The 14,690-nt window shown below is 45.4% G+C and overlaps 1 protein-coding gene across 4 annotated transcripts in view; it reads right to left on the bottom strand.

The window, feature by feature from the left end:
• The window catches only part of chd6 (chromodomain helicase DNA binding protein 6), a 132,013-nt gene that overhangs the window by 12,546 nt on the left and 104,777 nt on the right, over positions 1 to 14,690 (bottom strand). For all 4 annotated transcript variants that reach the window (XM_075460196.1, XM_075460197.1, XM_075460198.1 and 1 more), the window contains exons 32-38: positions 12,973 to 13,345; positions 12,642 to 12,850; positions 10,522 to 10,619; positions 7,812 to 8,630; positions 6,578 to 6,832; positions 4,490 to 4,793; positions 1,225 to 1,658 (exon numbers count right to left, since the gene is read on the bottom strand). In XM_075460196.1, the coding sequence (XP_075316311.1) occupies positions 1,225 to 1,658; positions 4,490 to 4,793; positions 6,578 to 6,832; positions 7,812 to 8,630; positions 10,522 to 10,619; positions 12,642 to 12,850; positions 12,973 to 13,345 (2,492 nt within the window). The remainder of the gene's footprint in view (positions 1 to 1,224; positions 1,659 to 4,489; positions 4,794 to 6,577; positions 6,833 to 7,811; positions 8,631 to 10,521; positions 10,620 to 12,641; positions 12,851 to 12,972; positions 13,346 to 14,690) is intronic.

Here is a 14,690-nt window from a genome sequence, read left to right on the forward strand (position 1 = left end):
GCATCGGACAGCCCTGTGCTGCATGTCGTTCCCCCTCTCTCTGCCCCCTGCTTCCTGTCTCTCTGAACTTTCATATCCATTAACGGCAAAAAAGCCCCCCCAAAAATATATTTTTTTAAATAAAAAAAACAACAACAAACATGCGTTAATGCGCGATAATAACGAGTTAACTCGCCCAGCCCTACGAAAAAGCTACAGAATTGTAAACTGAAACGTGAACGTTACCAAGTTGCATCGCCATGGCAACCTTTTCTGCTTTTGAGATAAAACTTTGATTTAGACTTAGAAGCGTATACATTAGAGGTGTGAATGTTTCTTTAGCCTAAAACAGGGATGGATCCCTCTGAAGCCTGATCCTGCTGATTTTTAAAGGTTTAGAACTAACATAAGTTCAAAGATATCGTGCAGATTTCATGCATAGACACATGAGAAAGGAAATGTTTTTAACTTGGATTTAAAAAATGTCTCCATTTGGTGAAAGTTAATCTCCACTGGCAGTTTGTTCCACTTGTTTGCTAGCCTAGAAATCTAGACGCCCCTAGCGACCACAAATTGAATTTGCTCCCGGGCTAGTCTAGTCACTTGTGGTCGTTTTGCGAGGCTTAAAATCGAAACTTAATCGGGCCAATCAAATCGTGAGGAGCGGGGTTGGAGGCCGGGCTACCTAGCGACGACAGAGGTGCTACGTTTCAGTGTGTAGTTCCAGAGAGAGGTAAACAATGGCTGCGCCCAGCGAACAGTCTTTCGAGTTGGCTTTGGCAGCGACTCTAGAAGATTTAAAAATACATTTTTCTTTGCGAGACGAACAGATAACTGCACTTTTTCTTTAAAAAAAAAAAAAAGGATGTTTTCGGAGTTTTGCTCACCGGGTACGGTAAAAGTTTAATTTACCAGCTTGCTCCGTTGGTGGGACGACGCTCTGATTGGTTGTTACGCCATCCTATTGCGTGGCATTGAGTGCAGAGGCAACTTAACAGACAAAGTTTATCCTGCCCACACTGCTATCCAGCGTCACTAGACCCCTGTACAGATTTTTGCTGTACGGGTCTGGCTTGCTAGGCTACAGCATAACAGCCAAATGCTGCTTCTCCATGTTTAGTCTGGACTCTGGACTGGACCAGCTGACCTGAGTCCTTGGATCTAAGAGCTCTGCTGGCTTTATATTCTCTGAACATATCACAGATGCATTCTGGGCCTAAACCGGATTTGAGAGCGTCCACCCACCTGGCCTTCTGAGATCTCATGCACTTGATCTGCGAGGTCTTCCCCCAGCGCTGCACCGCTCCCTCTGGAACTCTGCGGAATCTCCTGCATTTGCACAAACTCTCCGGCCGCGCTGTGCATGAACGCCTCGGTGTCGAGAGAGTTGTCCATGCTCCGCTCCTCCACCGCCTGATACAGAATCAGCCCATCCACCTCCTCGGCGGGCTCCTCCATAGGACACACAAAGTTACCCTCTTGCCCAAGCTTTCCCAGGTAAGGGTGCACATCCGGGGGCAAGTCCTCGTTCTGCCCTGCGCAGTCAAAGCTCTGCTGGAGGTCGTGAGGTGCTTGCTTTAAGACCTCCTTCCTCTGGTGCTCCTCTGGTTGTGGCTCGCTCTCATCCATCTGGGGAACCTCAGGGGCTGGATTCAAGACCCCAAAACTCTGGTCTGCACCTTGGAGCAAAAAAACAATAAAGATTGTGAGTAATCAGTCAAACGTTAAGTTCTTTACTCATGTTTTATAATTCCATCTCATCGTTCATTACACCTCTCATACATAAAAAACTAAATCAAAAGGCGAATGATAAAACACAGTGAAGACTTAAAGAAAACGGGACCAAGAAGCCATCAGAGGCTCTATAACTCATTAACATCTTGTTTTTATTTATAACTGCAGATGCTTTCCAGCCCAACGTGACGGACTCCTTCAGAACGATCACAGCTCCGGCCCTAAAGTTAGCCTCAGAAGGGCCACTTTGGAGGGTTAAACGTCTCTCCCAGAACTTTGTTCCAACTACCGGAACCTGCCGTGAAAACGGAGGGCATCGAAGGAAGGGCAATCCAAAAGCCCCTCGTTCCTGGAAAAGGTTCTCCAGGTTGAGATGGAGTAACTGAAATGTGCAGGAGTAGATGGGATACATCATGTAGATGGGTGGCCAACCGGTCAGAGACTAATGGCGCGTTTCCATTAGCTCGCTTCGGCTCGGCGCGCTATTGCGTGTTTCCACTAGCACGCCGTACCTGCAACCGGGTAGACTTCCTTCCACTGATTGGCCGATGAGTGTCGTCACTGGAAGCGTCATAACCGCGCGACGGCCGACTAGAATGTAAATAAATACAAGACTCAAGACAAGACTCCAAATTTTACTGCTTCATTTTGTACTGCTACGAGATGGCTTCGCAGAGGAAATCCACTCCTTGGTCGGTCGAGGAGGTCCGGATTTGTACGTTGCTCGGCGCCGTGTAAATGATGTCACGGCGGTTTCGCGCAGCCTTGTTACGACGACCCCACCTACGTCGAGGAGGCACGAAGTGATACTCGGTTGTAATGGAAACCCAACCAAACCAAGCCGTGCCGAGCTAGTGGAAATGCGCCATTAGGCTGTGTTCGAAACCGCATACTACATACTTCCATACTACATACTCATCGATCAGACAGTATGCAGAGCGTTTACCCACAATGCATTTCGCTCCTGCCCGAGCCGAAATCAGCCGGCCTGAAGCTGATTTCGCTTAAGCTCTAAACTCTGTAAACTTTAGCAACATTTGAAACATTTTCAGGCGAGAAAGTAGTCGTTTAGATCCCCAACGTGTTGAAAACCTGACAAAATACCGGCTATTTACAATTTTGTTCCCACGAATTCGGCGCTACTAAAGCTAGCCGCAGTGAGCAACGCACTTCCGGTTATTTTCACTAAATAAAATACCCGTTGCCTTTTATCATAGGGAAAGCCATTACGATACCATTGGTGCTTTTGTTTTGAAAACAGGAAGTGAACCTACCCTCGTTGTAGCTAGCTTGAAACTGCTGTTTTGACAGGAAATGACGATCGGCGACGTCACGTTACGTTGCATCTTGGGTAGTTTGAGTACGAGTAGTAACCTCATGATGCATACCCAACATTTCGGAGAATCTAGTATCCATCCGGGAACTTCTCGCTTACTCAAACTCGCATACTAACTCAAAAAGTTAGCAGGAGTAGTAGAAGTATGCGGTTTTGAACACAGCTCTCGTCTCTAGAGCCGCATTTTTTACTGTGTTACCACAAAGAGCAACATCATTTAGAAAAATGACCGAATTCTCTCCGTTACATCCGTCTGTTCTTGACGAGTCACGTGACGCATCGACGCTGATATTAAACCCACGAACCGAGCAAAATGAGTAAAAAACAGATGTGTTTGGAAAGCTTCTTCCCAGCGAGGAGTCAGAAGAAGAGGCTGTGACCACTAAGAAAAGAAAGCTGCATTTTTGAAGGCATGTTTAAGCGTTACCATAGCGACCGGCGAGCGTTAGGAGGCAGAGAGGATGTTATGTCAGGAGGACGCTGCTAATAAAGTCACATACTTTACACAGTGGATTCAAGTTTATTATTATATTTATTAAATACCACAGTGTCTGTGTTGGTCATATCATTTTATTTTGTCGTATTTATCCGCCACACCTGAAAGAACGGTCCGTGAAAATATTGTCTGACATTAAACCGGTCCGTGGAGCAAAAAAGGGTTGGAGACCGCTGCCGTATTGAACTCAAACGAAGTGAACACGCACATTAAAAGAAACCACAAACACAAATTTTGATATGAACATAAGAGCCCCTGGGATAGACGATTTCTTTCATTATTGTGGAGATAGAGGTCTTTACACTGGCTGCCTGTCCATCAGAGGATAGACTATAAAGTTCTGATGCTGCTCTATAAACCTCCTGACCCAGGATGAACCTTCCAGACCCCTCAGCTCATCTGGATCCGGTCTTCTATCAGTTCCCAGAGTCAGAACCAGACATGGAGAAGCTGCATTCAGCTTCTATGCTCCACATGTCTGGAACAAACTCCCAGAAAGCCTCAGAGCAGCTGAAACACTCAGTGTGTTTAAGTCCAGGTTGAAGACACACCTGTTTTCAGCTGCATCTGAATAAAGCTCCAAATCTGAAGCTTCAAAACTTAATCACATTTTAACTCCTGATTTTATCTTATTTCTTTCTTTTTTGTTTAAAATTTAAATCATGCTTTTTATTTCTACTGTTTTAATGTATCTGTAAAGCACTTTGAATCACGTTGTTGTTGGATTGTGCTGTACAGATAAACCTGCCTATCGTAGAGATTGCCTGTGAGATGACTGAGGCAGAAAGCTGAACTGCAGCCCAAACTTGACCAGGTACTCAAAATATCCCCTTGTTGCTTTCTGCAGTGGAGATGTAGAACGTCAGGAACAAGAACCATCAAGTCCACAACTGAAAAGCAGCTAAACCGTGGTCAGATCCGGCAACATTTCAACCTCGACGCACCTCGTTGTGGGCGGCGTTCCTCTTCCCGTTCCTCCTCCTGCTGCTCCAGCGTCTCTCTCGGGACGTCTTCCACTTCCTCTTCCACCTTCTCGTCAAACTCGAACCCGGCGCTTCCTTCCCGGTCCTCTCCTTCCTCCACGGGATTGGTCAGGCTCTCGGACACGTCGGAGTGGCCCAACCCGTCTCGCGGCTCGTGAGTGGTGATGTCAGACAGAGAGAGGGCGGGAGGGGGCACGTAGGGCAGAGGGGGGCTTGCTGACAGGTCTGTTTGATCTGCGCTGGCGTCCTCGTTCACTCCGATGTCCTGAAAAAGCCAAACAAAAAGGTAGGATGAGGTAAGAATGACTTTAATTCAAGGGGTTTGGTAGGGGGTTCTGCTTAATATACATAATAATGATAGAATCATGTCATAATTTAACTAAATTCAAAAGCAGTTCCCTCTGTTAGGTCTTACTGAACTCTTTCCACTCTTATTTTTACTGTTTTACTGCTTTATTTTGCTGATCTGAGCGAGTGGCCATGACTTTTGGAGTTCCCCAGGGGTCAATTCTTGGACCTCTTCTGTTTAACTTGTATATGCTCCCTTTGGGTCAGATATTGCAGAACTTTAACATCAATTATCACAGTTACGCAGACGATACACAACTTTATGTGTCTCTGTCACAGACAATTAAACAATTAAACGAAGACAAAACTGAGATCATTCTGTTTGGTAGCAAAGAGAAGAGGGTCAGCGTTGGTAAATATCTTGAGACTCGGGACCTTACAATCACTGACCAAGTTCGTAACCTCGGAGTGTTGATAGACTCAGATCTGACTTTCAGCAGCCACATCAAAGCTGTCACCAAGGCAGCTTTTTACCATCTCAGAAACATCAACAGAATTAAAGGTTTCCTCTCCCAAAAAGACCAGGAGAAACTCATCCATGCATTCATCTCCAGTAGACTCCATCACTGTAATGCTCTTTTAACTGGACTGCCCAAAAAGAGCATTAAACATCTGCAGCTCATCCAGAACGCTGCTGCTGGAGTTTTAACCCGGACTAAGAGATCTGAACACATCACAGCAGCTTTAAAATCTTTACTCTGGCTTCCAGTCAGTCACAGAATAGATTTTAAAAGCCTGCTAATGGTTTACAAATCCCAGAACGGTTTAGGCCCAAAATACATCTGTGATATGTTCAGAGAATATAAACCCAGCAGAGCTCTTAGATCCAAGGACTCAGGTCAGCTGGTCCAGTCCAGAGTCCAGACTAAACATGGAGAAGCAGCATTTAGCTGTTATGCTGCAAACAAGTGGAACAAACTGCCAGTGGAGATTAAACTTTCACCAAATGGAGACATTTTTAAATCCAGGTTAAAAACATTTCTTTTCTCATGTGTCTGTGCATGAAATCTGCACGATATCTTTGAACTTATCTGGACTTTTGCTTCTTTTTAATTCATTTAAATGATTTTATTTTTTTCTCTTTATATTCTTTTATGCATTTTTAATGCTTCTTCCACTCCCTGCTGCAATGCTTTTATTTTATGTGAAGCACTTTGAATTGTTTTGTACATGAAATGTGCTATACAAATAAATTTGATTTGATTTGAACTCGGTACAGCTTTGTTCTGCAACAAATCAATGACTGCATCAAGGTATGAAGATCTATAACTACTCCTAACTCCTCCTACTAACTACCTCCTATAATTACTGAAGGTCACACACAGCAAATGCTAATATGTGTGCAGGGATGAGGTGGATCCAGCCTTAGAAAAGTGAAGAAAACTCTCACTTTCTCACTTTATTCTCTAGTGAGAAGTCATAAGTCGGGACGCTGTGAAAGATGTGGCAAAATGAAAAGTATCTTTTTAGCTCAAGTGGAGGTTCATTCACACAGAAATGTGACCAGATGTCTGGATTTCAAGCTACTTTGGATCATCGTCCGTTCTTGTAAACACCATGGGACAATTTTTCTGCTTCTTTTCCATTTCTGACAGATTGTGAAATAATAAATGCTGCAGTGAATGCCAGCTGTCTTCTTCTGGGTTTCTGAATGTTGGGATGACCGTTGTCACCATGGCAGCACAGGATGTCAGAACCAACCTTAAAGAGCATGTAGCTGGAGGACAGCGGTTCAACGGGGTCTCCTGTCGAAGGGTGCGATGGAGGGGATGATGGTGGGAGGCCCAAACACTCCTCCAGAGTCCCACCTTCCTCGCCTGCTCTGTCTCCCCGCTGACCTTCTTCGTCCTCCTCCTCCAGGAAGCCGGCCTCCAGGGTCGAGGGACCCAGGATCGGATCGGATTCGTTGAACATGTGCTCGGCCGGGCTGGTGTGATCTGTACTGTCCCACGGAGCCTGCAGGGATGGAAGAGTGGAGGAAGCACAGTGATGCAGCTTCATTTTCTACAACCCTCAGAAACAAGTTAATTAGCCGTTTCTGTAATCTGCCATTGCAGAAAAAGTAAAAAGCTGCAAAAACTGATGTTGTAGCTCATCAATGACATATCCCAGACCTAATAATCCCCCATAGAATATTTCACTTTGCATTGCATACATTGAAAATACAGCTGGTTTTGTGTGTTTTTTAACAGAAATTGGTGTTTACCTCATATACACTAGTATTTAAAGGGTTCATTTTTTGAAAATAATTGAAAACTTGGTGGTTACGATCAGAACTGAAGTGGAAGAAAAGATTTATGAAAAAAAAGTGGAAAAAAATATCAACAAAAATGTCCCTTTTCAGAAATTAAGGAGTTATTTACTTTTTTTTTTTTTTTTTTTTAAATTAGGCATAACAAAAAAAATTAAAATCCCTCAAAATCAATGTTGTTGCTAATCATTGACATATTCCAGACCATAATTATCCATATTTTGAAAATACTGGCACCTAAAGGCTTAAAATGTGGGCTAAAAAGTTCAAATTGGCATCTAAAGGGATATTTTTTTTAAATAATTGAAAACTTGGTAGTTATGATCATGACTGAAGTGGAATGAAAGATTTATGAAAAAAAAAAAAAAAAAAAGGAAAAAAATATTAATATGCTATTTTTAGATTGTTTTAAAAGGGGACAAAAAATTCTCTTTTCAGAAATTAAGGAGTTTTTTTTCTACACAATGAAAAATTGCCTTGTATATGATGTGTGTTTGAAATTCGAAAAAAAATAGTCAAAAATGCACAACTGGACCAAATATGATGAGTATCACTATTTCTAGTGTGAAATTAAGAGGAGAAAGTACACCCCAAGTGGACAAAAATGTCCCCTATCAGGGATGAGGGTTAAAGCAGGAACCAAGCAAAGATCTCAGGAACAAAAACAGAAACCGGGACTCGTACCTGCAGCTGATCCAGCTCCAACGAAGGCGCCATCAGCCCGGTTTCCTCAGACGAGCCCTGCTCCCCGACCAGCACGTCACTCCTCAGCTTGGAGTCCAGGTCCGCTCCACCCACGCCGTACGAGTTGAGCATGCTTTGGCCTCCCGCTGCAGAGTTGAACGGGAAACCGTTCAGGGCGTCTTTGGACGCCTTCCCGCCGTGCAAAGCGTCAGCGGTCATGGCGTCGTGCTGCAGCGCCCCCAGCTCCAGGGTCTCGTCCAAGGGGGCGCAGTCGAGGAAGTCCACCCGCGACCCCGGGACCATTCCCAGGCTTGGCGAGGCCGCATCGTGGGCTTCCAGCGGCGGAGGGTGGAGGTGAGGGTGGGAAGAAGAGGACGAAGAGGAGGAAGGGGAGGGAGCGGGTGGAGGCGCAGGGTGCTGGTGGTGGTGGTGGTGAGAGGCGTGGTGGGGGTATTCAGGAGGCTGGGGGGAGTGGCGCCCGAGCCCCGCGTCGTAGAAGCAGCAGTGAGGGTGGGGCAGCTGGGCGTGGGAGGACGAAGACGAGGAGATCCCGGGATGCGTGGCCAAGCCGGCGTGGTGAGGGTGATGATGAGCCGGGGGGTGGAGGTGGCCGGGGTGCCCCCTGACGTAGTTCCTGTGAGCCTCCAGGAAGCTCAGCTGGGGGTCGTTCAGGATGTAGAAGTCGGTGCGGCTCAGGCCGTGGCGCGCTGCCCCGATGAGCAGGTCCCGGTCGTGTTTGCCGGACTCCCACCAGACGGGGAGGTAGAGGGAGGGGCGGCACAGCTGGAGGCGGGCGGAGAGCAGCGGGTGACGGAGAACCTGAGGAGAGGACACGCCTTTAGAGTCAAGGGCTGTGTTCGAAACCGCATACTACTCCTACTAACTTTTTACCTACCTATCATACCGGGGTATGACATGCTTTGTGCCTATGATTCGATTCATTCACCGTGATATATCCAAGGATAATTACCCTTGCTAAACTCAGTCTGATTGTAATTTAGCCAATAATCTGAGCCTTTCGGTGCCATGTGACCCCACTGACTGATGTTGTACAGTTTAACACAGCTGTTCAGATACTGAAGGTAAATTGCAAGCGCTTAGTTTAGCAAAGCACAATAACAGAGCTTCCCGTCGGTCACATGACTCTAATGCTGGGTGTTGTGGAGGCTTTTAAAGGGAAACTCCAGCATGAAAAGCTCGATGAATGGAAGTGAACCCTCCTTTTTTTTTTTTTTTTTACAGCCAGATGTAATTAGGCTTCATTTAAACTGCAAGTCTTGATGCCCAGATCAGATTTTTTGCCTAAATCCGATTTTTTTTAACGTGTGGTTACACGTACTTTAATAATGTGACTCATATCTGATTCACGCGATTACACTTGCCTATCACCTGAAACATCGCCCATGCCTACTTAAGTGTTTACCAAACTCTACTGCTGAGGCAAATGGACGACGTTGACATAGGTGTGATGCTAGTGTTGCAGTACATGAGAAGTTCGCCCAACATTGGCAGGATTTTAAGGCAGAGAAGGAGGAAAAGGGCCATTATTGCATCCTGTGCACACGCTGCAATTATTGCCTCCTCAGCTGTTCAGAGGAGTGTCTGGATGCGAGACCGATCCCAGGACTGGTGGGAGAATGTTGTGGCGGGCTTTGATGAAGAGCAGTGGGTCGGCAATTTTAGAATGAGCCGACAAACTTTTGATATGCTGTGCGAGAGTTTGTCCCCATTCTTCTCCTATCAAGACACCACATTTCGTCAGGCGATTCCACTGAAAATGCGTATTTAATGACGTGTGGAACGCAATGTGTAAGAATATCCGATCCACCTGTTTACACAGCGGTCGCATTGTCACATATTCGATTCGTATCTGATAAATTTCCACATATGAAGGAGGCCTGTATCCGATCTCAAAATATCCGAATGCATGCGTCCTTGTCCTATTTACATGGTCAAAAAACATATCCGATCTGTGTCACATGAGAGCAAAAAATCGGAATTGGGTAACATTTAACTGACAGTAAATGTAGCCTTAGACAACTGACCGAATTTAGAACAAAGGAAAACAGTCCACACTTATAAACTGAATCCGAATATCTGTAGTGTGCCTCTGATTCGATTCATTCACCGCCATATATCCAAGGATAATTACCCTTAGCCAATAATCCGATCCTTTCAGTACCACGTAACCCCGCTGACTGTGTGCAAGCCTCCTCAGGCAGCTTAACACGATACAAAATGTATCAAAGGGATCTAAACCTGATCAGGCTCAGCTGCGACCAACGGTTCAATGCAACTCGTACGCCTCAAAATTTCATTCCGAGTGACTCAGGGCTCTGTGACTGAGCCTGAACATCAGAACCGATCCAGATGATTATCCCCTCTTTTAAACTTTACGTCCTGCAACCAGTAAAAAGTTGAACCGGGTCTTTATTCCCTTGCTTTGAACAAACGCTCTGCTGACTGCACCACAGCGCTCTGAGGCTTCTGACAGATTTCAGATCTCATCGTGGACTGCCTGGATGGTCAGGGTTACGCATCTCTCATATTTACATCGTGGCTCCATAAATGTTTTTTATGTTTTTTATCCACAGATATCCCATCGTGGGATATGGATACGGTTCATTTAAGACTTCTGCCACCTGCTAAAACCATCGAATTCACGCAAACACCCGCTGTAGAAGCCCCTGCTGGAGCTTCGTTTGCCCACCTGCTCTCTGATCTTGCGCAGCAGCTCGATGCGATACAGCGTCCGAGCTGCTCTCTCCTCCGTCAGAGGCTCCACGAGCACGGCGGGGTCCACCAACCCTGGGACAGCAAAACAAACACAGAAGAAGAAGAGAGGGAGAAACAGAGAAAGTCAACATTTGTGAGGAGTAACTGAGTGGCAGAGATATAAAAACAGAGTGTTTTTCTCATCAAACAGAGCCAACATTTGGTTTATCTTACAAAGAAAGGCCAAATAATCCCGACTTTATATCAATTTGACTTTTCAAACATGCCAGTTAGGAAGATCGTAGACGGTTTCTCCCACTGATTATCCGATATGTTTGATATAATGAAGCTACTGGTGAGGGAGGAGCTAAAGACAACGAGAGCGCAGCAGATAGGGGCACAACGTGGGTAAATTAATACTTTTTCTTCTCTTTTTTGTTTATAGTTGCCATTTCAATTTAGTCTTTTGATTTATTTCTTGATTCATTGCTTGATTATTGATTTTTGTGGTGTTGTCTTTATTCTTTATTTTTTTTCTCTCTCATTAATCCACTTGTTGTTTTATCCTGATAAGATACATTTAATTTTGTGTATTTATCTTAATGGTGAGGTTCTCGATAAGCCCTCCCAGGGTTTCTAACCTCTCCAGCACTGATTCATTGCAGCTTATCATTTATTATCTATTGTATAGGCCTATATATTTATTTATGTATTTTATTCCATTTCTTTCTTTTATGTGATATACTCTTGTTTGTAATGTTTTATTAAAGTGCAAACAAACAATAAACAATAAACTTGAAAAGAAAGAAATGAACAAATGTTCGACAACGACAAAAAGATCACAGCGAAGACGCTTGGATCTGTTGGGCTGAGCAGATGCCTGGTTAATGCCCTAAAGACACCCGAATCTGTGATGCTTCCTGCTCAGCTCAAGAGGAAAAAGACACGAAGAGCAGCTGAAACTCGTCTTCACCAACCAGGCGACCCCCCCGGTGCTGCTTATGTCACATTCTCACTCATATCGTCTGCATTAAAGCTGCCCGGCAAAGATCAGACAAACGAGTTGGTGTTACGTCTCCCAATTGCAGATCTATGACTTCACAACTTCCCATTCAGGTTGCATATCACTCCTCCCACCAGTAGGAGTCGCTTGTGTTACCAAAAAACCCATTTCAGCAGTCGGGACACGAGGCCCCACCACAGGGTAGGATATTAACCATCCTAAAATGTTAGTTAGTGACAGATAAATACTAAAAACTAAAAGAAAAATGACCTTTTTTTAACCAGCAAAGAGCTTTCAGTTCAAATTAACCACCATTTTAAATTAAACTGGCAGAATCTCCCCCCAGGTGATCTATAAAAACTAGTGCTGCGCAACGATTAAAATTTTTAATCTAATTAATCACATGATTTCCCTGATTAATCCCGATTAATCTCATTTGTACGCAAAATCCAAAAATGAATCCAAAAGTAGTGTTTAGCTTTTAGCATTTAGTTTTATTTTAAATGTGCTGCCATATGAATGAAAGTGCCATAACATTTGTTGTGCAAACACACTTTTAACATCAGCATCTTTCTGTAGTTTTTATGTAGAAGCCTCGCTCCACTGTCTGTTTCCTTGAATGACTTGCTGCTATCAGTTGTGTGTTTTGCCTTTAAGTGATATTTTAGACTGGAACTACTACGCTGAGAAGACAATTCAACTTGGCAGAGTTTACAGATGACTTTGGTTCTGTCGACTCCGCCGTCTGGAAGAACTTTAAAATGAAAACGGCCGAGTAAAAGTTCCGTACCCTTCTCCATGTTTGGTGGATCCGCCGATTACTTTCTTTTCCGGTTCCGCAGCAGACAGCAACAGACTTTTACAAAATAAAAGCCTGTGAGCAACAGACTTTTACAATAATAAAAGCCCAAATAAAAATCTGGCCCCAGTTTGAGTCCTGTGCTGCGTGTCGTTCCCCCTCTTTCTGCCCCCTGCCTCTCTGAACTTTTCTATCCATTAAAAGGGACAAAAGCCCCCAAAAAATAATGATAAAAAAACCTGCGTTAATGCGCGATATAATATTTATCGGCGTTAAATAATTAATAACACTAATAAAAACGCGCACACAGTACCTTCTTCCTTCCTCGGTGGAAGCTTGCAGGCCGTCCTGCACATGTTGACGAAGGAATTGAAGTATCTTTCCAAACTCTCGTCCGTCTTCCTCTCCAGTCGGGCCAGCGCTCTGAACTGGGACCAGTCGAACGCCTTCCTCTCCGGGTCATACACGACCCCGAACGATGACACTGTGCGGTAGAAATCCGCCTGCTCTCGCCGCGTCCACCTGAAACGCGTCAGAAGAGGACTAAGGTGACATTTCATCGACAGTCGCTTCATTAATCTGACAAAAAGGAGCCTGAAACGATGTATTTTGAAGATTTAAAGAGTTTCTTTAGGGATTCAGACCTTCTCTGCCACTCCAGGAACAGCGGGTCTGGTTCCGTGGCGACCACGGAGCACCTCCTCAGCTCTTCGCCCAGCTGCCAAGCGAGCGGCCCGCCGGTGTGATGACCGTGAGCGGCTCGGGCGCCTGCGATCCCCATGCCAACGAGGCCGTCGTGGAGCAGGAAGTCGTGCCGCAGCATCGGCTCGCGCCGGAGCGTGAAGCGCTGGTAGGCGGTGATCAGGCGCCGCAAACGGGCCGTCAAGGCAGGACCGGTGGGCCACAGGGGCCGGGCTTGGACCACGTGGAGAGACGCCACCCCGGTGCCTGTTCCCGTTGTCGTCGTGGTGACCAGAGTTCCATCCTGGGTGCACAAGTCGCCGGAGATCTGACAGTCTGTGGGGAACAGAGACGCCGTTTCACCAATCAGGACCAACACTATACAAAAAAAACGGCTCATGACCTCATCACAAGGGCTGTGTTCGAAACCGCATACTTCTCCCACTACTCCTACTAACTTTTTGAGTTAGTATGCGAGTTTGAGTAAGCGAGAAGTTCCCGGATGCATACTAGATTCTCCGAAATGTTGGGTAAGCATCATGAGGTTACTACTCATACTCAGAGTACCCAAGATGCAACATAACGTGACGTCGCCGATCGTCATTTCCTGTCAAAACGGCAGTTACAAGCTAGCTACAACGAGGGTAGGTTCACTTCCTGTTCGATGAGTATGCAGTATGTAGTATGTAGTATGGAAGTATGTAGTAAGCGGTTTTGAACACAGCCCATCTGTCTTAAAACAGTTCAATTTGGCTCCCGTCGTCTCTTTAAAGCACCTGAATCTGCTTTAACTGATCAGCTAATTGGTCCAAAAAAGGTTGAGTGCAGAGCAACAGCCACCAGGAAAGCATCGTGCAAATGTGTTTCACAGAAAAGGAGAAGAGGGAGGAGGATGAGGATGAAGAACACACAACAAGCCGGGCGTTTCAGGTTGCTCGGGAACAGAGTCCTCTATGGGAGAGAATGGGCCTTTTCACAGTGCATCAAAGCAAAGAAACAAGAGAAAGCAGGAGGCCATAGATCCCAGGTTCAGACAATCTGCCTGAGGCCCCTTTGCAGCGTGTCTTCCTCCCCTGGTTTTCTCTGCTTTGGAGCTTTGTTTTAAAAGGTAGAATCCAGACAGGACACTACAAACCAAACAAGCTTTACTAGCAGGTCTTATATCACGGGGGAACAGGGCGTCTGCATCCAGTCGTCCCCCCCCCCCCCCCCCCCCCCGCCTCCGAGACAGTGTGCACAAACCAAACTGTCAAAACTCAGGCTGTGTTCGAAACCGTATTCTACATACTGCACACTCATCGATCAGACAGTATGCAGAGCGTTTACCCACAATGCATTTCGCTCCTGCTCGAGTCGAAATCAGCCGGCCTGAAGCTGATTTCACTTAAGCTCTAAACTCTGTAAACTTTAGCAACATTTGAAACATTTTCAGGCGAGAAAGTAGTCGTTTAGATCCCCAACGTGTTGAAAATCTGACAAAATACCGGCTATTTACAATTTTGTTCCCACGAATTCGGCGCTACTAAAGCTAGCCGTAGTGAGCAACGCACTTCCGGTTATTTTCATAAAATAAAATACCCGTTGCCTTTTATCATAGGGAAAGCCATTACGATACAATTGGTGCTTTTGTTTTGAAAACAGGAAGTGAACCTACCCTCGTTGTAGCTAGCTTGAAACTGCC

This window comes from Odontesthes bonariensis, chromosome 3 (assembly GCF_027942865.1).
Source record: "Odontesthes bonariensis isolate fOdoBon6 chromosome 3, fOdoBon6.hap1, whole genome shotgun sequence".
Classification (NCBI taxonomy): domain Eukaryota; kingdom Metazoa; phylum Chordata; class Actinopteri; order Atheriniformes; family Atherinopsidae; genus Odontesthes; species Odontesthes bonariensis.